Source organism: Pan paniscus, chromosome 16 (assembly GCF_029289425.2).
Source record: "Pan paniscus chromosome 16, NHGRI_mPanPan1-v2.0_pri, whole genome shotgun sequence".
In the NCBI taxonomy this organism is placed as follows: Eukaryota; Metazoa; Chordata; class Mammalia; order Primates; family Hominidae; genus Pan; species Pan paniscus.
Genome location: NC_073265.2, coordinates 55,636,718 through 55,660,013, shown reverse-complemented (window position 1 = coordinate 55,660,013; position 23,296 = coordinate 55,636,718). Strand labels below are relative to the sequence as shown.

General features: G+C 44.7%; 2 protein-coding genes across 3 annotated transcripts in view; one reads left to right on the top strand and one right to left on the bottom strand.

Moving 5' to 3' along the window:
* Positions 1-17,788, bottom strand: part of MAP2K1 (mitogen-activated protein kinase kinase 1) — a 101,788-nt gene extending 84,000 nt beyond the window's left edge. Inside the window, exon 1 of the mRNA XM_003827992.6 lies at positions 17,191-17,788. Within this exon, the coding sequence (XP_003828040.1) occupies positions 17,191-17,270 (80 nt within the window). The 5' untranslated portion in view covers positions 17,271-17,788. The remainder of the gene's footprint in view (positions 1-17,190) is intronic.
* Positions 17,789-17,868: 80 nt separating this feature from the next.
* The window catches only part of TIPIN (TIMELESS interacting protein), a 47,125-nt gene continuing 41,697 nt past the window's right edge, over positions 17,869-23,296 (top strand). Inside the window, exon 1 of one of the 2 annotated variants that reach the window (XM_057299839.2) lies at positions 17,869-17,969. The gene's annotated coding sequence lies outside the window, so the exon portion shown is untranslated. The remainder of the gene's footprint in view (positions 17,970-23,296) is intronic. The other variant, XM_055098213.2, reaches the window with a different exon arrangement.

Sequence of the window (23,296 nt, the reverse complement as noted above, 5' to 3'; positions counted from 1 at the left end):
GCTATTTTTCCAGTTGCGATGTCCTCTAGGGATACAAGTTCCATGTCTTCTGACTTATCCTACTCTCTTTCTTGCAGTAGGATCAATTCTTATTGCCCCACAGATTAACAGCAGTGGTCCTACAGATGCATCCTTGTCTATCAAGAAAGCAACTTGCTCAGGAATTGTTCCCAGGTCCTCAGCTGAGGGCAAGCCTCCAAGTCCTCTGTGCCTCAGGAACCACTGATTTCCGCTCACCATTTCCGCTCACTGTGTCCCCTCCAGCTCTCACCCTCCTTCAGGAATTTACAAACTCTTCCCAGGGATTGCATATCAAGCTGATTCTTTGTTCAACGTAACCGAAACACCTGTTGGTGGTTTCTGGTACTTTCCTCACTACCTCTCCCCTTGACTTCCCCTAATAAATGTTAAGCCTTCCTTTTTAATTGGAAATGCTTTAGAACTAATTTTTTTAAAAATTATTCAGTGATTTAGAACACAAGAAATAGAAATGCAGCAAGCTACCTTTATGGCTAACCCAGCATTCACTTAGTTACCAAAATAAAACAAGGCAAAAGAGACCGTTTTATAGAAGGAGTATTCCAGTAAATATTGAAGTGTTGCAATCTCTAAATATAATGTGTTAAGAGCTTAGCCCAATATTCCACTGTTTTTTGTTTGTTTTGTTTTTTTCTGAGACAGAGTCTCACTCACTCTGTTACCCAGGCTGGAGTGCAGTGGCGCGATCTCCGCTCACTGCAACCACCACCTCCCTGGTTCAAGTGATTCTCCTGCCTCAGCCCCCGAGTGGCTGGGACTACAGGCACACGCCACCATGCCTGACTATCTACTGGTCTTTCCTTTAGTGAACGGTACCTTTCCTTGGCTCCAATGACCTAGTTTTATCAGTGGATGCAAATGAGTGCCTGATTAGCAGGATACATTTTCTATTATTAATAATTATTGGAATGTTAAACAGCTCTCTTCTGCCTGTTTTCCCACCATCCTAAAGACTCCAAGAAAGAGGAGCTGAAATACAGGCTGGCATTTTGGTAGAATTTCTATCTGGATTTGAGTAAACCATTAAACAAAAGGTTTACAGTGAGCTTGGAATTCTTGCTAACTTCTGAGGTCTGCCCTCCCCGACATAAGGACATTCTTGAGGACTGTTTACTAAAGGGTGGTATGAAAGCAGCAAAGGGGGCAAATAATTCTGACTCTGAGTCTACTCTCAAATGGACTGAGGGTCTCATCTAATTTGTAAAACTAACCTGGATATACAAATTATAATTCAATAAAGAAGGAAACATAATTAACCTGGATTCAGACAAACCTGTAAAACAACAATGATTGACTCATTTCATGTCTTCTCTCAACTCCCCAAATTTCTAAATTTAACCTGAATCTGGAACCCATGTGGATTATGCACTCAATTTCCACTTTGTCTGAAAAGTAAATGCATTTAAGAGCATTCGAGATTCTGAACCCTTCTGGTAACAGCTAAACTCAAAATAGGTCAATTCCAGAAAGGCATCCATTTCAAGGGGACTTTCGTCTGCGGTTATTTTGAAAACCACTGCTTTTAAAACTGACATTATGAAGCTTAAAAATAGGCCCTCCTACTAAGGATCAAGGACTAAAATACCCTTTCCTCCCTGTCCCAGCCCCAACCCCACAACTTTTCTTTATTCTCTTTTCCCTCAACCACCTAGGAGAGTGAGGATATAGAGGGGTAACCTTTTCTAGAGCTTCAGATAATTACTTGAAAATAATTTTTTTAAGGATATTGCATAGTTACCAAAATTTAATGTTGGGTAAACTTGGAAAACTGTCAAACCAAGTAACTTTCCCAAATGAAAACATGTACTGTATGTAATATGTACCATAAAAAAAAATAAGAGTAAAAGCTCAACCACCTCCTTCCACTGCAGCAGTGTGAACTCTGGCAAATTCACACCTCTCTAGGTCTGGTTTCCTCATCTCTCAAATGAAGGCCCAGGTCTAGAGAACCTGTTAGGTCCCATCCAGCCCTAATAAGCTCTGCTTCTATAAATCTGGGCAGCTGCTTCCTTTTTTCACAGCTCCTTGGAAAGAACAGAAAAGTCCCTGGCCCAGGAGGTCCTTGAGAAACCTCGTTACACTTAATAGTGTTCCCTGAGACACAAGAACTGCTACTGAGAGCAACACAAGATGAGACAGCTATAAAATATCTATCACATTGAAAAGAAAAAGTTGTTTTGCAGATGACACTAGTAAATCTACAAATGCATATATATTCAATCAAAAAACGTTACTAGATAGAGTAAGTGGATTTAACAAAGCTGCTGGATATAACCAGTTCATACAAAACAAACCATAGTCGAGATGGAAAATACAAACTTAAAAATGTTCAATAACAACAGCATCAAAATGTTACGTATTTGAAATATTAACTCAGGACGCAAGAGAATTATTGAGAAGAAACTATAATACCCTAAAATGAGAAAGAGGAACACATGAACAAATGGAAAGATACCCCACGAAAATTGCTGAAGTTTTCCTTAACCCCACCAAATTAAAAAATATATATGACTCTCAAAACTACGTAAGAGTGGGTTAAAAGTTTTAGTAGATAAAAATATCATAAAGACCAAGGTAAACCTGAAAATACAACAGATGGATAAATGCATCATGTTTAGTAAACTCCAGTAAGATACTAGACTTCACTGTGGAGAAAAATTAACTTAGACATACACCTCATACCAAGCATATTAATTCCACATGGGAAAAATAGTTAATCACAAAAGGGGGAAAAAAAGGTTAGAAGAAAATGAAGCCACATATTCCTGCTAGTTGTGGAGAGATGACAGATGTTAAACTGCTAATGAAAAGTATGCTATACATAATGCCCAGTCAAAAAACACGCTTTTGAATATTTAAAAATGAAGTATTTTTTCTTAATACATTACACACAATGGAACAATGTAGTAACCACATCATTTATAAAACTTCAAAATACAAAGCATATAAAAACTACTCAGAAATACTTTAAAATGATCAGAAAGGAAGAAAAATTTGCATGTGATTTTTCAAAATGTTCAGCCTGGAACCACAAAACCACCTCAGCCTACCTCTCCAGCTTCATTTCCTTCGACCCGAACCGACGCACCCGTCACACTCAACTACTTGCTGGCTTCTCTACACATCCCAGGCTTTCCCACTTGTGTGAAGTTGCTCATCCCGTGCTCTCTTCCTGCCACGCCCCCCCATTCCCATGGAATCCTAGCCATCCTTCAAGACCCAGTTCAACTGTCATCTCCTCCATGAAGGCTCTCTTCATCTCCCCTCCTGGATGCGCACACTCCCTCCTCAGGCCAAGCTCCAACAGTGCTTGCTTTGTAGCTTTTCTGTGGCACTTTTCTTACTCTGCAGCCATTGTTTCCTCCTTCTTGTGCTCCTAAAATCTCCCCCTACACTCTCATATTAGATTTTAAGATCCTTGAAGGCTGAGATAATGTTACTCATCTTGAGTCACCTACCTGCAGCTCCCAGAATAGTGATTTACATTCAGTAAGCATTCAATAAATATGAGTTTAAACTGAATTGATGCAATTCAAAAATACAACAATTAAAGGGAAGCAAGTTGACCTTTAAAGGAGCCCTTAAACTGCCTATTAAACTATCAAAAACCACTAAACTGAAAAAAAAAAGTTCTGAGGCTTGAGGAAACAGTTGAAATATACATTGTAAATTGGTTCAATCTTTTTTTGGAACATATTCTGTTAATATGTAACAACAGCGGTAGCATGGTCCATTGCCTCTGATTTGGTAGATGAATTCATCTAAAAGCAAAACAAAATAAATGGACTCAAAAACATTTACAAGCCTATCATTAAATAATAAGAATCTGGAAGCCACCTAATAATCAACAAAGTGTCATTTGCTTAGCCAGATCCTATCAAACTCTACTCTTCAGCCAATAAAAATGACAAGGATGAGGATTATGTCCATGTGTAAAAATCAGGAAAAAATCAACTGATCTCGACTATCCAAAAACGTATATAATGGAATAAACAAAGTTAAACTGGAGAATGTGATGTCTATAGGTTTTTTCTTTAGAAGGTATTCATACATTCAAAAATTTTAAAGCATTGTCCTTAAGCAGGCAACTATTCAAAGGGAGGGGCTCAAGGTCTTTCTACCTTGTCCATTTTCTCTTCAACCTCCAGGTAACCTCTTCTTAACCTGACTCCCTTCCTGACATCAGAGCAGGATGCCCCTGGGAGTTACGCAGCGAAATCAGAGTCAGGATCAGCACTTTTAGCTTTTGGCCCTTCATGGGATTCAGAAAACACCTGCTATTTCAAAACAAAACACTATTCATCTTGGGAGAAGAAGACGAAAACTTAGCAAACATGTAACTGAGCCTCTAAACAGCTCTCTTGGGATTCTGAGCAACAAGGGCACAGGACATGAAGTAAAAACACAATCAAGTTGCAGCAAGAGACCAGGACGATTTTTCAAAATTGGCAGTTTCTGGAAGTGAACAACAGAAACAAAGCTGGAACCCTAAGCTTTCTTCTCAGGTTTGCCTCATTTTGTTCCTAGTCTCTGTGTTCTCTGGATTTGCTTTCTCAATGTGTCAGAAAGATTCACCACTGCTTGACTCATACTTCAGGGGGATGTGGTGGAATATCCACACAGAGAAATGCTAGCAAAAAGTTCCAAAGAGGGAGTTAAGAAAAAAAGAGGGAGTTAAGAAAAAAAGAGAAAGTGTCTGGGCACAGTGGCTTACACCTGTAATCCCAGCACTTTGGGAGGTTGAGCCAGGTGGATCGCTTGAGCCAAAGAGTTTGAGACCAGCCTGGGCAACAGAGTGAGAACCTGTCTTAAAAAAAAAAGAAAAGAAAAGCCAGCAGAAAAGGTTTTTTTTTGCTAGTTTGTTTGTTTAAACGTATTTTGGTGTTCTCAAATCTACCAATAATGATATATCGAATCAGCAATGCTGTACATTCAATTGTACATTGTACACAAAAAAAGTATGTTTCCTAATAAAAGATTCATAAAGTAGATTTAGTGAATAAAAATTATATAGTAATATAATAAAGTACTTATGCAAGAAGCCAAAACCTCAGCATCATGCTCAAACCTGCACATATACCCCCTGAATCTAAAATTAAATACAAAAACAGCTGGGCGATAGCCAGGCATGGTGGCTTACACCTGCAATCCCAGCACTTTGGGAGGCTGAGGTGGGCGGATCACGAGGTCAAGAGTTCCAGACCAGCCTGGCCAACAAGGTGAAACCCCATCTCTACTAAAAATACAAAAATTACCCGGGCACGATGGCACATGCCTGTAGTCCCAGCTACTCAGGAGGCTGAGGCAGGAGGATCACTTGAACCCGGGAGGTGGAGGTTGCAGTGACATGAGATCGTGCCACTGCACTCCAGCCTGGGCGAGAGTGAAAAAAAATAGCTGGGTGTATTGGCACGTGCCTATAGTCCCAGGTACTGGGAAGCGGAGGCTCTGGGGAGGGATCACTTGAGCCCAGAGGGTGAGGCTGCAGTGAGCCATGATCACACCACTGCGCTGCAGCCTGGGCAACACAGCAAGCGAGATCCTATCTCAAAAAAAAAAAGGGGGGGTGGGAGGGGAGAGATTGCATTTAATGTGATGTTTATCATACAATGTAGACAAGCAGCACAAAGGAATCTAGGGATGGGAAAGAGCAAATATTAGTTGACATTAAAGTACATAAGACTTGGAATGAGTTTTGCTTTTGGGGTACTTTTTAAATGTATTACAAATTTTTTTCAAACATACAGAAAAATTGAAAGAATAAAAGAGAAACTCTAACTAAACTCCAGCCTGGACGACAAGAGTGAGACTGTCTCAAAAAAAAAAAAAAAAAAAAAATTAGCAATACTCTACTCACATTTCCCCACCTGTCTCAACAATGCATTTTATAACTATTTTTTGATCCAGTACACAATTGGGATTCATGCAGTACATTTGTTTTTCTGTTTTGTTTTTGAGACAGGGTCTCACTCTGTCACCCAGGCTGGTGTGCAGTGGTACAATCATAGCTAACTGCAGCTTGGACCTCCCAAGCTCAAGTGATCCTCCTGCCCCAGCCTCCGAAAGGGCTGAGATTACAGGCATGAGCCACCGTGCCCAACCCATGCAGTACATTTGATCTGTATGTCTCCTTAGTCTCCTATCCTAGAACAGCACCACTCTCCCTTTTTTCCCTTGATATCACCTTTTCTTTGGAGACAGGGTCCCACTGTCTCACCCAGGCTAGAGTGCAGTGGCACGATTACCGCTCACTGCAATCTCACCACCTGGGCTCAAGCAATCCTCCCGCCTCAGCCTCCCAAATAGCTGGGACTACACGCACGCACCACCACATCTGGCTAATTTTTGTATTTTTGTAGAGACAAGGTCTCACCATGTTGCCCAGGCTGGTCTCTAGCTCTTGGGCTCAAGCAATCCTCCTGACTTGGCAGGTCTCCCCAAGTGCCCAAGTGCTGGGATTACAGGTGTGTGCCACCATGCCCACCCTTATACTGACTTTTTTTTTTTTAGATGGAATCTCACTCTGTCACCCAGGCTGGAGTGCCATGGCATGCTCTTGGCTCACTGCAACCTCCGCCTCCTGGATTTAAGCAATTCTCCCACCTCAGCCTCCCAAGTAGCTAGGACTACAGGCACGTGCCACCACACCTGGCTAATTTTTGTATTTTTAGTAGAGATGGGGTTTCACTATGTTGGCCAGGCTGGTCTCGAACTCCTGAGCTCGTGATCTGCACGCCTCGGCCTCCCAAAGTGCTGGGATTACAGGCGTGAGCCACCGCAAATGGCCTATACTGACTTTTTAAGAGACTAGGTCAGTTGTCTTAGAGAATGTTCCACATCCTAGGTTTGTCTGATTGTTTCCCCTTGGTGCCATTAACTCATTCCTCTATCCCCGTATTTGCTATAAACAGGAAGTTAGGTCTAAAGGCTTGATTAGATGTAGGTTTGGGCTAGATTTGAAGGACAAGCAGCATATGAAATATCTAAATCAACATGATCTATCAACATTTACAATTTGCTATTAAGAACAAAAGGAACCATTCAGCCTTCTAAGAAGGAAGAAATCAAAAGCTGGCATCATTAACACATCCCATTTGCATAGCATTCCAGTGATCATAAAGTGCTTTTTTCTTTTCCCACTCTTGCCTCCCCATAAAGTGCTTCCGTGTATGTTATTTTGGATGATGCTCTCCCACCCTACTTCCCTCATGAGTTTCTTATTACCAGCCTTACTCTACTAATGAGGAAAACTATGCTCAGTGAGGTTAAGTGATATGACCGAGGTCACACCATTAAGAAGTGTTACAGGCCGGGCGCCGTGGCTCACGCCTGTAATCCCAGCACTTTGGGGGGCCGAGGCAGGCGGATCACGAGATCAGGAGATCGAGACCATCCTGGCTAACACGGTGAAACCCTGTCTCTACTAAAAATACAAAAAATTAGCCGGGCGTGGTGGCAGGCGCCTGTAGTCCCAGCTACTCAGGAAGCTGAGGCAGGAGAATGGCGTGAACCCAGGAGGCGGAGCTTGCAGTGAGCCGAGATTGTGCCACTGCACTCCAGCCTGGGCGACAGAGCAAGACTCCATCTCAAAAAAAAAAAAAAAAAAGAAGTGTTACAGGCCAGGCATGGTAGCTCATGCCTGTAATCCCAGCACTTTGGGAGGCCGAGGTGGGCAGATCAACTGAGGTCAGGAGTTCAAGACCAGCCTGGCCAACATGGTGAAACCCTGCCTCTACTAAAAATACAAAAATTAGCTGGGAGTGGTGGTGTGCGCCTATAATCATAGCTACTTGGGAGGCTGAGGCAGGAGAATCGCTTGAACCCAGGAGGCAGAGGTTGCAGTGAGCCGAGATCACGCCATTGCACTCCAGCTTGGGCAACAAGAGCAAAACTCTGTCTCAAAAAAAGAAAAAAAGAACTATTATAACTAAGTAGGGAGTGATGTAACTGAGCATGGCACAGAGTTGCTCAGAAAAGACTACACACATTGGAGATAAGCTTTATGTAAGATCTTGAAAGATCAGTACTATCCGGGGCAGATACGGTGTCTCACGCCTGTAATCCCAGCACTTTGTGGGGCTGAGGCAGGCATATCACCTGAGGTCAGGAGTTCGAGACCAGCCTGACCAACATGGTGAAATCCTGTCTCTACTAAAAATAAAAAATTAGCCAGGCATGGTGGTGTGTGCCTGTTATCATAGCTACTTGGGAGGCCGAGGCAGGAAAATGCGGGAGGCGGAGGTGGTCGTGAGCCAAGATCATGCCACTGCACTCCAGCCTGGATGACAAGAGTGAAACTCCATCTCAAAAAAACAAAAGGGCCGGGCACGGTGACTCACACCTGTAATCCCAGCACTTTGGGAGGCCGAGGAGGGCAGATCACGACATCAAGGCCATCATTTTTAAATTTTGTACTAAAAATACAAAAATTAGCCAGATGTGGTGGCGCATACCTGCAGCCCAGCTACTTGGGAGGCTGAGGCAGGAGAATCGCTTGAACCCGGGAGGCATAGGTTGCACTGAGGCGAGACCGCGCCACTGCACTCCAGCCTGGGGACAGAGTGAGACTCATCTCCAAAAACAAAACAAAACAAAAAAGATGGGTACCATTTATTTTATTCTAGGCACCACAGCAGACGGTGGAGAAATACCAGTACACAAGACAATCACAGTCCCTGTTTTCACAGAAGCTAAAGTGTAGTGGCAAGTATAAAACAAAAATAAAAACATGCAAGAGGGCCAGGCGCCTGTAATCCCAGCAGTTTGGGAGGCTGAGGCAGTGGATCACCTGAGGTCAGGGGTTCGAGACCAGGCTGGGCAACATGGTGAGACGCCGTCTCTACTAAAAGTACAAAAATTAGCCCGGCGTGGTGGTGTGTGCCTGTAATCCCAGCTACTCGGGAGGCTGAGGCACGATACTCACTTGAGCCCAGTGGGCAGAGGTTGCAGTGAGGCCAAGATCATGTGACTGCACACTCCAGCCTGGGCGACAGAGTGAGACTCCATCTCAAAAAAAAAAAAAAAAAAAAAAAAAATCATGCAAGAAAGTGGAGGAGGGCATTTCAGACAAAAAAAAAAACCATGTCAGCAAGACCAGACAGATGTAAGAAGGTAAGAAACAGTATGCTGGCGGCACAGTGAGGAGAGTAAAGAAAGTGGTAAGTGGACCACAGCAGGTGAACCGAAAAACAGAGGAAAATTAAGCTAGATAGGCAAGGCAGGGCCAACAGCTATAGGAGTACCCACTTAAATGTAGTTTTGCTTTGACAATTCCAGTTACCCACAGTAAGTACAGTAACCACATTCATGTAACTGTCATTACAATATATTGTTATAATTCTTTTTTATTGGTTATTATTGTTAATCTCTTACTATGCCTAATTTATAAATTAAACTTCATCATAGGCATATACTGCATAGGAAAAAACACAGTATATGCAGGGTTTGGTACTATTGATAACTGTGGTTTCAGGCATCCACTAGGGGTCTTGGAACATATGCCACTCAGATAAGGGAGGACTACTGTACTCTACCACAGTATCTTCTTCCTTTCTTTGAAAGGTGCATAAATAAGTGAAACTGGAATTCTGTGAGTGTTTATATTCAAACAAGAGTCCCATATATTTCCTTGCCATGGGCTAAATCATCTTTAAGACTTTCTTTGCTATTACTGTATCTGCTGTAACAGCAGCAGAGATGTTCTTCCCAAAGACACAGGCTTAAGCAGGCCTTTTTCACATGAAGCTGTTCTGAAAGACAGCACCAGTATTAGTTACTGCATCAACTACCCAAAAGAAGCATCCAAGTTCAAAACTACAAAATCAGTGTGAAACCACTTCAAAAGCTCCTACTTATCAGGCCAGACATGGTGGCTCATGCCTGTAAACCCAGCACTTTTGGGAGGCCAAGGAGGGAGGATTGCATGAGGCAAGGAGTTTGAGTCCAGCCTGGGCAATATAGCAAGACCCTATCTCTAAATTTTAAAATTAGCCAGGCATGGTGGTACATGCCGGTAGTACTAGCTACTTAGGAGGCTGAAGCAGGAGGATTCCCTGAACCCAGGAGTTCAAGGTTATAGTAAGCACCAATGCACTCCAGCCTGAGTGTCTGAGCAAGACCCTGTCTCTCAAAAAAAAAAAAAAAAGTTCCTGGTTATCATGCTACACATCTCAGAAAGAGCCATAAGAGACAAAAAAAAGCACATCAACCTGTCTCAACCTTTCTTCCTCCAGGGCCTTCACACTCCAACAGATGTGTGTTCCTTACAAACCTGGCAGAACTGCTGATGCTATGAACTACACCCTGAATGCAATAAGTAAGTCTGAGTGTTTCAGGGTTACATAGAAACAATTCAAAATCCAAAATCATGAACGCTACTAAGGCCAAGCAGTGAACCCTCCTAAGGTTATTCGGCACCTTATAGCCTTCAAAGAAATTTTATACATCTTCAAAGGTATTCCTCTGAGGTAGGATCTAGTCAATCATTTAATCAACAGGTATCTACTGAGTATTTTCTATGTGCCAGAATCTGTTCTACACACTGAGCAATGAACAAGGCAAAGCCCCAACCATCATGAAGCTTACACTTGGGGTGGCAGAAGAAGATAAATACTTATATACGATGCAACATCAGTTAGTGATCAGGGCTACAAAGAAAAGTAAGGCAAAATCAAAGGGTAGAAAATGACAGGGAGTTCTGTATTAGAGTGATCGAAGATGGCCTCTGTGAAGAGACATTTCAACAGAGGGGTGAAGGAAGTGAGGAAGCAAGTCATACGGTATTTGAGAGACAAACTTTCCAGGCAGCAGGAATGGCAAATGCAAAGATTCTAAGATAAGAATGTGCCCAACCTACAACCCAACAGCACAAAGGACAGTGTGGCTAGAGTGCATGAGTGAAGAGGACACTGGAAGAAAACTAAGGACCTGGTCATGTAGGGCCTTGTAGGCCACCATGGTAAAGATTTTGTAAACAATTATCACCTCCACTTTACAGATAAGGAAACCAAGAGTCAGAAAGTAGAAAGGACTTGCCCAAGGTCAAAGAAAAAGTGAGATCTTGAGAGGTACCCTGCCTCACTACTGCAAATGGATTAACGGTATTGTTTTAAAGAAAGAGATTAATAGCCGGTGTGGTGGTTCACACCTGTAATCCCAGCACTTTGGGAGGCCAAGGAGGGCAGATCACAAGGTCAGGACTTGGAGACCAGCCTGAGCAATATAATGAAACCCTGCCTCTACTAAAAATATAAAAATTAGCTGGGCATGGTGTCAGGCACCTGTAATCCCAGCTACTCAGGAGGCTAAGGCAGGAGAATCGCTTGAACCTTGTGGGGAGGGGTTGCAGTGAGCCAGGATTGCAACACTGCACTCCAGCCTGGGCAACAGAGTGAGACTCGGTCTCAAAAAAAAAAAAAAAAGAGAGAGAGAGAGAGATAACATGCCTTATCCTGGAAGGAGAGGCAATGTACCCTAAGACCCAGCAATTCCACTTCTGAGTACATTCCACAGGAAACTCTCTCACAACATCCAAAGGAGACAAGGATGTGCAAGGATGGGCATGGTCATGACTGTTTGAGGCAGCAAGGGGTTGGGAAACAACAAAGATGTCTAATTCTAGAGAAATAAATAAGTAAAATGTGGCAGGCAAACATGACTGCCCTACAACCAAGAGAAATAATGAACTAGATACATATTGTATAGCATCATGAATAGAGCTCAAAACAAAATTGGTTAAAAAAAGAAACTAAGGCCAGGCGCGGTGGCTCACGCCTGTAATCCCAACACTTTGGGAGGCTGAGGCAGGCGGATCATCTGAGGTCAGGAGTTCGAGACCAGCCTGACCAACATGGTGAAACCCTGTCTCTACTAAAAATACAAAATTAGCCAGGCACGGTGGCACATGCCTGTAATCCCAGCTACTCAGGAGGCTGAGGCAGGAGAATAGCTTGAACCTAGGGGACGGAGGTTGCGGTGAGCCGAGATCATGCCATTGCACTCCAGCCTGGGCAACAAGAGCAAAACTCCATCTCAAAAAAAAAAAAAGAAAAAAAGAAAAGAAAACAAAGAAGAAACTGATATAAAATTTAGAGATGGTCATTGCTTCTGTTCAAATACTCCTGGTGCACCAGCACAGTGGCTCATACCTATAATTTCAGCACTTTGGGAGGATGAGGTGGGCAGATCGCTTGAGCCCAAGAGTTCAAGACCAGCCTGAGCAACATGGTGAAATCCCATCTCTATAAAACAATCAAAACTTAGCAGGGCGTGGTGGCACACACCATTATACTCCAGCCTGGGCAGTGGGAGCGAAACCCTTTCTTAAAAAAAAACAAAAAACAAACCAAAAAAACACAAATACTCGTGGTTCTCCCCCTTCCAAAAAGGTCACTGCCCTCCTTGAAGGTCAACATGGCCACATGATTTGCTCTGGCCAAAGAAATGGCAGCGAAAATGACAAGGCTCACTTCTAGGCAAAACTTTAAGAGCCTGAATGTGGCTCTTCACAAGATTCCCTACTCATGTAGGTATACTTCATAGACGATGCCTCGATCAGCCTGGATCCCTAAAGGACTCCAATCTACAGAGCCTCCCACTGACCTGAAAGTGTGTTAAATTACTGAGATTTTGTGGTTGTTACCTCAACATAACCTATTCTATCCTGTCTATGAAATGCAGATTTGTAGCACAATAACATTTTAGAATCCTAAGCAGATACATACAAAACCATCCTTCTACTTCCCAAGGGTATACACATAACCAGACTAACAGGTGGAATTATAAAACCATACAAATATCTTAGAATGGTTGAGTGGGTGACTAAAACAAAAGGAAATGGGGAAAAAAGGAATGAGCATAAAGGGGAAAAGAAAAGGAAAAGACATAAAAAGTTTTATTAAACCCGTTGTGCAAATATTAGAAATTTCATTCACTCACTGATTCAACAAACATCAATGGACCTATTATGTGCCAGAACTATTTTGGGTGTACTTACAGAGTGGTGAGTCAAAAAAAGGCAGTGCAGGCTGGGCGCAGTGGCTCACGCCTGTAATCCCAGCGGGAGGATCACGAGGTCAGGAGATCGAGACCATCCTGGCTAACATGGTGAAACCCCATCTCTACTAAAAATACAAAAAATTAGCTGGACGCGGTGGTGGGCGCCTGTAGTCCCAGCTACTTGGGAGGCTGAGGCAGGAGAATGGCATGAACCTGGGAGGCAGAGCTTGCAGTGAGCCGAGGTTGTGCCACTGCACTCCAGCCTGGGCGACAGAGCGAGACTCCGTCTCAAAAAACAAAAAGGCAGTGCTGTGCTTAAAGTTTATAGTGTACAGGAGAGATAAATATTAAGAACACCCCAATGAAAAATTACAATGATTAAGTCTTATTAAAAGCTCAGGTGAGCGCCAGGCACAGTAGTACCCACCTATAGTCCCAGCTACTCAAGAGGCTGAGGTGGGAGAATCACTGGAGTCCAGGAGTTCAAGAACCAGCCTGGGCAACATACCAAGACCCCCATACCAAAAAAAAAAAAAAAAAAAAAGCAGCAGCTCAGGTGACATGACAAAGAGGGACCACATTCCTCTGAGATGCTTATAAACATCTCAGAGGAAGTGACATTTAGGCAAATAGGTGAAGACTGCTTCCTGCCTACCTAGGGAAGGAGGAGTGATTCATTCCAGGCAAAGGGAACAGCATGTACAGAGGCCTGCAGTGCGTATAGACCATCCCATAGAGGAAGTGAAAGAGGACTAGTGTGGTGGAAGAAAGGAGTGGCAGGAAATGTGGTTAAAGAGATTGGTGGGAGGGGGTGGTGGGGACAACAGGCAGATCACTCAGTCTCATAGTCCAATATAAGGAGTTTGGATTTTGTGTAACTGCAATAGAACCAGAAGAACATTTTAAACAGAGGAACAATATTATCTCATTCTAACACTTAAGACCCTAGTAATATGCTCACATCTTTCTGCAAAATACACAAAAGAAAGCTATTTTTGCATGATTTTTCTTTGGGTACCCCTACAACTTGCATCAACTTCAGGTCCCGTATTACCCAACTCCATCTCTGAACTGGGTAAGGGCTATGTTAGAGGTAAGCACAGGTGCCAAGGGAAAAGCAACCTTGCCAATTTGGTACCAAGAGTTCTTTACTGTCAAAATGGATTTTCTTCCTCTTTAGTTCACATTGTCTGATAACGTTCAAAATTGTGCCCTGGTCTAATCACAGAAATCATGAAAGCAACAGAATTCTTTCTGCTGGTAGCCCAAGATAGGGAACATTTTGCTTGAGGAACACTCTCAGAAGTGAAAGATGAAGATGTGTACAGCTTTCTCTCTCATTAGTGCTACGAAACACAGGGAAACAGTCCCTGTTTGTCTTGGGCAGCCTACACAAAGATGCCTCCTATTGTAACACAGCAATGAGTCATAGAGGTAGATGCAGATGGTACAAAAAACCAAACTAGGGAGAGTTGATTGTCCAGAAGCAAAGGCACCTTAACACATAATCTACCACCATGAATGAAAATCACCTTCCAGTTTCCTTCAGTCCAACACTTAAGCAGTAACAAAGGCACCAGCAGCCAACAGCTTTGGAAGTTTACTATGTACTACCTCATTTAATCTTCACAACTATGCTAAGTAGGTTCTATCATTAGCCCCATTTTTGCAGATGAAAAAAACTAAACCTAAGCCTTAGACTAAAAGACTTGAACCAGGTCACAAAACCACAACAGAGGCCGGGCTGTAATCCCAGCACTTTAGGAGGCTGAGGTGGGAGGATCACGAGGTCAGGAGTTTGAGACCAGCCTGACCAACATGGTAAAACCCTGTCTCTATTAAAATACAAAAATTAGCCAGGCACGGTGGCACGTGCCTGTAGTCTCAGCTAGTCAGGAGGCTGAGGCAGGAGAATCGCTTGAAGCCAGGAGGTGGAGGTTGCGGTGAGCCGAGATCGCACCACTGCACTCTGGCCTGGGCAACAGAGCGAGACTCTGTCAAAAAAAAAAAAAAAAAAACCACAACAGAGCTAGGCTTCAAACTTAGCCTGACTCCAGAGCCCTTACCTTTTAACCACTGTTTAGACTCTCCCAGTACCATCCAAATTTTTCTGCCACCAAATCTGGGGTAGTTTCTTCTCATCCTGCTTTTACTGTTTTAATGAAATTCCTCCTCCTTGAGAGAATACAGTTGTGGTATCACGATTACAACAGAATGATAACAGGTAATTCTACTCAGTATCCACTTCCAAATCAAATAGGAAAGGATAATGAGGCCACAACATTCAGCCAGAATCCACTGTGGTCAAAACTTGTCCTAACAACAGTCATGACTTTCAGTCTATTTTAAGAGGGTGAAACACTCACTGTACACTAAAACTGAACAAATGGGCTGGGCACAGTGGCTCATGCCTGTAATCCCAGCATTTTCGGAGGCCGAGGCAGGCGGATCACCTGAGGATGGGAGTTTGCCACCAGCCTGAACAACTTGGAGAAACCCCATCTCTACTAAAAATACAAAATTAGCTGGGCATGGTGGCGCATGCCTGTAATCCCAGCTACTCGGGAGGCTGAGGCAGGAGAGTCGCTTGAACCCGGGAGGCAGAGGCTGCAGTTAGCCAAGATCGCACCATTGCACTCCAGCCTGGGCAACAAGAGTGAAACTCCGACTCAAAAAAAAAAGAACAAATGTTTGCAATGCAATAATGCAATCTAACTACCTATACAAGTCAGTATTATGCAAAATAGACCCCACAGGATTGAGAGGGGACTAAAGAAGAGAGTCTGTTGGGAGCAGGTCTGAAAAACACAGCTGAACACACACCACAGGTCCACCATCGACCTTGTGATCATTACAGGGATGGAACAAGTCATCAAGCCAACAGGTCCCCGGGTTATTAAAATCTAGAGAAAGTTGGCTGGGCATAGTGGCTCATGCCTGTAATCCCAGAACTTTGGGAGGATCGCTAGAGTCCAGGAGTTCAAGACCAGCCTAAGCAATATAGCAAGACCCCATCTGTATAAAAGTTTAAAAAATAAAATTTTCTAAAAATCTAGAGAAAGGAAGGGAGGTTACAGAAATCACCAAAGAGCAGAAGGTCCAAGCCTACTCTGATTTCATCAATTAGCTTCCTAAAGTCTGCAGTGTGCAGGTAAAAGATTAAGAACCCAATCCTTACTGAAGGTTGGGCAAACAACCAAAAAAAGGCACAAAACATAATAATAATAATCTAATCTTTTCTGCCTATTTCTCTAGCTAGCTAAGCAGCTTTCCCTCATTTAGTCTTGTCCCTTACCTAGAACCCAAGAGAGTTGTGGGAGCTCAGAAACCCCCAGGAAACAGACTCATGATTATTTAATGAAATAAAGTGCTCGTTTGTAAGCAACGCTGGAAGCTGCAGAGATGGAGCACCTAGCATGTGGTTTCTAGGTCATGGTGTTCATGCCTCAGGTCAGGAGTTTAGGGGCTCCTGGTGAAGTACGGAAAGCTAGGAAATCATTAGTGAGAAAATGGTTTGTTCAATGAATGAAGAGTAGGATGAAGAAGAAAGCCGCTTTCTTGAGCAATTTCCCAGGAAGGCCAAGTACCGGGAACCTCCAAAGTCAGCAAGGAAAAGCCACGAAGTCCACACGGACTTCCAGCACGCCCCCGCTGGCCAGGCAGTTGGCCTGCAACAAGGCACTCAGGCCCCACAGGTGTCAGGCATGAAGGTGAGGATGACGCTCCACACTTAATACCCTGAGCTGGTCTCAAAAGCACAGATGCGATCTTAATTCTTTCCAAAACATTAGCCTCCTCTCCCCGTTACAGGCCAGACTCCCAGATGATCACATTTAGAACAGAACTGGGAGGAGGCAGGGGAGACGTGCTAGCTTTTATTTTCTTGGGAGAAGACTGTACAGTGGCCAGGAACCACTAAAACGGTCGGTAAAAGGGGTACAGAGAGGAATGGAGACCCGCGGGATCCGCTAACTGGTCTGAGTCAGGAGCACAATCAGTGCTTAGTCACCGATACCTCGGCGGCCGGGAGTTTCTCGCCCCCTGCCAGCCCCAGACGTACGTGACAAACCAGATCGGAGCCTGGCGCGCGCTCCTGCTCCCCGGCTCGGGCCTCCCCAGCCGGGCCCCGAGGTTCACCGCCCGCCCCATACTTACTCCGCAGAGCTGGTCCCGTTAACTGCAGAGCCGTCGGGGGCCGGGTTCAGCTGGATGGGCGTCGGCTTCTTCTTGGGCATTTTGGACCCGGGTAACGCGCTTCCAACTCCGGGGGGAGGGCAGCACCTCTCGCTTCCTCCCGCTGCGCTGCCCCGCGCCCGCTGCGCAGGACCAAGTCCGGGCCGCGGGCCCCGGGGCTGCCTTCAGCGGGTGCGCCCCGCGCGGTCCCGTCAGCGCCGAGGGGCCGGTAGCGGTCTCAGAGGACCCCCGCCCCACCCGCCCGGGACTCGGCTTCGCGCGCAGAGAGCCGAAAGGCTGCCCTGCAGGAGCGGAGCGGGCTGAACGTGCGGTTCGGCAGCCCGGGATTCCCTTCCTCTCTCTCTCTCAACCAACCAGTCCCTCCGGCTCGGGCGGCACAGCCGCGCGCGCACCAGAGCCCAGCTCCAGCTCCTGCCGGGGAAAGTGCCGCCGCCGCCGTGCTCCTAGCCGCTCTGCGAAGCGGCCCTGGGAGGGACTGGAGGCCGGGGGAGGGGCGGGGAAGGGGAAGCCTCGCCTCCCACCCGGGATGCGGCGCTTTCCACACTCCCACTCGGCTCCGCCCCTATTACCTCGCAGACAACCAATGGGGGCAAGCCTCGGCGGCAGATGACGCGGAAATACGTCACGGGAGCGCGGCGCACTGCCCTGGGGGCGGGGTCCGTCGCGGACTCCACGGCGCCCTCTGTCGCCCCGAGGCAAGCAGGTGTACCCAGCTGAGAAGAAGTCTGTGTCGCTGTGTGGTGAGCTCTCCAGGCCAGGTGCCGCGCGGTCTCCACCTCTGCGGTAACCGGCCTGCCCCCGACCCCTGTCCCCAAGCCGAGTCGTGTTGACGGAAATGAAATAACAAAATAAATAAGGAAAAGGACCCCTTCCTGTGTCCAGAGGAGAGGCAGCGTGGGGAATAGGAAACTTGTCGAGAGACTCCTTTGAGCCCAACAAACTGTCGCATATATATTTTGTTTGTTTAATGGTAATACTACTGAGAAGGGTGCAAGGAAATGGATACTCAGTGCTAATGAGATTGTAAATTGTTGCGACAGTTTTTGAGAGCAGATTGATGATTTTTTTTTTTTTTTTAGACTTGGGAACTTTTTTTTTTTAAGACGGTGTCTCCCTCAGTTGCCCAGCCTGGAGTGTAGTGGCGCGATCTCCGCTCACTACCACCTCTGCCTCCCACGTTCAAGCGATTCTCCTGCCTCAGTCTCCTGAGTAGCTGGGATTACAGGCACTCGCCGTCATGCCCGGATCCTTTTTGTATTTTTGTAGAAACGGGTTTTCACCATGTTGGCAATATTTTTTTAAAGCCTTAAAAACACTCTTTCGGGCCAGGAGCGGTGGCTAACGCCTGTAATCCCAATTTTGGGAGGCCCAGGCAAGAGGATCACTTGAGCCCAGGAGTTCGAGACTAGCCTGGGCAACATAGTGAGACCCCTGTCTCTATTAGCTGGGCATGGTTGTGTGCAGCTGTCATCCAAGCTACTGAGGAGGCTGAGGCTGGAGGATCACTTGAGCCCAGGAGTTTGAGGCTGCAGTGAGCTATGATCACACCACTGCACACCAGCCAGGGCTACAGAGCAAGACTCCCTTTAAAAAAACTTTCATCCAGGCCCGGCGCGGTGGCTCACGCCTGTAATTCCAAGACTTTGGGAGGCCGAGACGGGTGGATCACGAGGTCAGGAGTTCAAGACCAGCCTGGCCAAGATGGTGAAACCCATCTCTACTAAAAATACAAAAAATTAGCTGGGCGTGGTGGCGGGCACCTGTAATCCCAACTACTTGGGGGGCTGAGGCAGAGAATTGCTTGAACTCGGGAGGCAGAGGTTGCAGTGATCCAAGATCACACCACTGCACTCCAGCCTGGGCGACAGAGTGAGACCCCGTCTCAAAAAAGAAAAGAACTTTAATCCAAAAATTCCAGTTCTGTGAATTACTAAAGAAATAAGATGTGAATAAAGAGCTTAATAAGATAAGAGGCACAATACCCATTCAAAAGTGCACATTCAGTGTTCCTCTTCCCCTTTCCCATCCTAAAATATTAAGTGTCAAAGACATTAGGTGTACAGAACAAAGGAAACGTGTACAGAACAAAGGAAACATCTACACCTGGTTATCCACAGCCAGGTGTTGGTGACCTAGCAGGTAAAGAGGCTGAGGAACCTGAGAAAATGAAGAGGGCTTGAACACCTGGGAGGCAGCCCTACACAAAGTCTTAGCCGTAGGGCCCAAGAGGGGAGAACAAGGCATCCAAGTGGGGAAGGCCTAGAAGCTTAGATGAGAGGTTAGTTGCATTCAGGATGATTGATTAAGTCACTAAATATATTAAGCATGACAGAGCCAGCTTTCTCACTGTGGTAGAATGAAGTTAGAAGTATGGGAAGGGAGAATACCTTACACTATTGTATTGGAATTGGAGGTATCAGTGTGAACTCACTGTTTTGTTTTGGTTTTTTTTGGGGTGTTTCTGTTTTGTTTTGTTTTGTTTTTGTTTTTGAGTGGCGTTTTGCTCTTTTTGCCCAGGCTTGAGTGCAATGGCGCGACCTTGGCTCATTGCAACCTCCACCTCCCAAGCTCAAGTGATTCTCCTGCCTCAGCCTCCCAAGTAGCTGGGATTACAGGCATGCACCACCATGCCTGGCTAATTTTGTATTTTTAGTAGAGACGGGATTTCACCATGTTGGCCAGGCTGGTCTCAAACTGCTGACCTCAGGTGATCCGCCCACCTCGGCCTCCCAAAGTGCTGGGTTTACAGGCGTGAGCCACCACGCCCGGCCTGAACTCATAGTTTTTTAAAAAATAAATTATTTTGGGTGGATGCAGTGGTGGCTACCACCTGTAATCCCAGCACTTTGTGAGGCCGAAGCTGGAAGATCACTTGAGGTCAGGAGTTCAAGATCAGCCTGACCAACATGGTGAAACCCTGTCTCTACTAAATTACAAAAATTAGCCGGGCATGGTGGTGGGCACCTGTAATCCCAGCTACTCAGGAGGCTGAGGCAGGATAATTGCCTGAACCAGGGAGGCAGAGTTTGCAGTGAGCTGAGATCGCACCACTGCACTCCAGCCTGGGCAACAGAACGAGACTCTGTCTCAAAAATAAATAAAATAGGCTGGGCGCGGTGGCTCATGCCTGTAATCCCAGCACTTTGGGAGGCTGAGGTGGGCAGATCACGAGGTCGGGAGATCGAGACCATCCTGGCTAACACGGTGAAACCCCATCTCTACTAAAAAATACAAAAAATTAGCCGGGCGTGGTGGTGGGTGCCTGTAGTCCCAGCTACTCAGGAGACTGAGGCAGGAGAATGGCGTGAACCCGGGAGGTGGAGCTTGCAGTGAGCAGAGATCGCGCCACTGCACTCCAGCCTGGGCGACAGAACAAGACTCCGTCTCAAAAATAAATAAATAAATAAAATAAATAAAAATAAATTTTATTGTGTATATTCGAGGTTTGTAACATGATGTTATGGGATATATATAGATAGTAAAATGGTTACTATAGTGAAGTGAATTAACATATCTATACTGTCACATAAAGTCTTGTGTAAAGTATGACAAGAGCAGCTAAAATCTACTTATTTAACAAAAAACGCAAATAAAATACAATGTTATTAACTATGGTCTTCATGTTGTACATTAGATCTCTAGACTTCTTCATCCTACATATCTGCTGCTTTATATTCTTTGACCTACATCTCCCCATTTCTTTCCCCCATACTTTTTAATATAGAGGCATAGATGTAAATGTATGCATGTGTGTGTAGAAGTGTGTCCTTATTCATGTTAAACATGCATAATTTTTAGTATCAGAGTAAAATAATAAACATTAAAAAGTGAATTGAAGGCCGGGTGCGGTGGTGGCTCACACCTTTAATCCCAGCACTTTGGGAGGCTGAGGTGGGAGGATCACCTGAGGTCAGGAGTTCAAGACCAGCCTGGCCAACATGGTGAAACCCTGTCTTTACTAAAAATACAAAAATTATCTGAATGTGGTGGCGGGTGCCTGTAGTCCCAGCTACTTGGGAGGCTGAAGCTGGAGAATCACTTGAACCCAGGAGGTGGAGGTTACAGTGAGCCAAGATCACTCCACTGTTCTCCAGCCTGTGCAACACAGTGAGACTATCTCAAAAAAAAAAAAAAATTGAAACTTTTCAAAGTAATCTATTATCAAGGCAGTCTATCTGAATTCTGGTATAATTTTATATTTACTAGTTCAAATAAAAACTATTAGGACTTTGAGCAATTAATTGAAATTTTCAAGGCCTCACTTCCACTCTGTGTAAAATGGAGCATTCTTTTTAATATTGAAATATTATGATTCTATGCATGCTGGGTTGGCCTCCATTGAGTAAACCCTAAGCCCTTATCATGATCCAAGAAGCCCGGATAAACAATTACCCCAATGGTTAAAGTTTGCAGAATAGTTCAAGGTAGGAGAATTTGTTTTCCTCATTTCCTTTTCAGACCGGCAGTGATCCATCGGTTCTGTCAACTTTTCCTGAGGGCCTAACATAAGTGCTGACCATACAGACAAGAATAAGACTGAACTATATGTGTATGAATCAGTGATGTATAATAATAAACACTGTAACATACATATTTGGTTGAACCATATCAGGTTGCTCTATTTGTAGGTCAAAAATGTTCAAATATTGGCAAATACTGGTTCATCCCATTTGTACACAGTGTAGCTAGATCACAAATGTGAAGATCCAAGAAATACAGGCCAGGTATGGTGGCTCACTCCTGTCACGCCCGTAATCCCAGCACTTTGGAAGGCTGAGGCAGGTGGATGACTTGAGCCCAGGAGTTCAACACTAGCCTGGGCAATATGACAAAACCCCATCTCTACAAAAAATACGAATATTAGACAGGCATAGTGGCACACGCCTGCAGTCCCAGCTACTCTGGAGGCTGAGGTGGGATGATCGCTTGAGCCGAAGTCAAGGCTGCAGTGAGCCATGATCTTGCACACCAGCCTGGAAAACACAGAAGAAATACAAGGACAACCAGTGATGAAAACATATCAAGAATTGAGGAGTACATTTAACTCAGACCTCTATATCTTAGGTTCAAAATCAAACAAAACAAAAAAGCATGAACTTGAGAGAGAAAGACCTGAGATTAATTCCAGTTCTGCCCTTGGCTGATTACTTACCCTCTCTGAGCATCAGTTAATTTACCTATAAAATGAGAATTATACTGTCTACTACTGCACTAAATAGTTATGAGCATTAAATGAAATTTTGAAAGAATAGTGCCTAACACACAGGAGCTAAATAAGTGGTGATGGTGATAGGTTTTCATCATGTAAACATAATCTGCTAGAAGAATAATTTTTTTTTTGAGACAGAGTTTCACTCATCGCCCAGGTGGAGTGCAGTGGTGCAATCTCGGCTCACTGCCACCTCTGCCTTCCAGGTTCAAGCGGTTCTCCTGCCTCAGCCTCCCAAGTAGCTGGGATTACAGGCACCCGCTACCATGCTCAGCTAATTTTTTGTATTTTTAGTAGAGACAGGTTTTGCCATGTTGGGCAGGCTGTTCTTGAACTCCTGACCTGAGGTGATCCACCCACCTCGGCCTCCCAAAGTGGTGGGATTACAGGTGTGAGCCACCGTGCCCGGCCGAAGGAGAATAATTTATAGAGGCTTTCCTGGAGACAATTTCTTCTTCAGAAATATTCACACACTTTGATTCAGTAATTCTACTTCCATGATTCTCTTGTAAAGAAATTATGAAAGCTATACAGAAGAATGATCAACATAGTATTATTTAAATAGCTAAAATCTGAAATTACCTAAATATTCAACAGAAGAGAAATGATTACATCATTTATGACACACCCATATGATGAAATACTGAACAAGAAAAGACTTTCATTTCTAGAAATTTCAAACAGTAGGAATTAATATTTTTTAACAGTACTTCTAGAAAAACCTAGGATCTCTATTCTTTTTTTTTAATTTTTTCCAGATGGAGACTTGCTCTGTCACCTGGGCTGGAGTGCAGTGGCGCAATTGGGGCTCACTGCAACCTACGCCTCCCAGGTTCAAGCAATTTGCCTGCCTCAGCC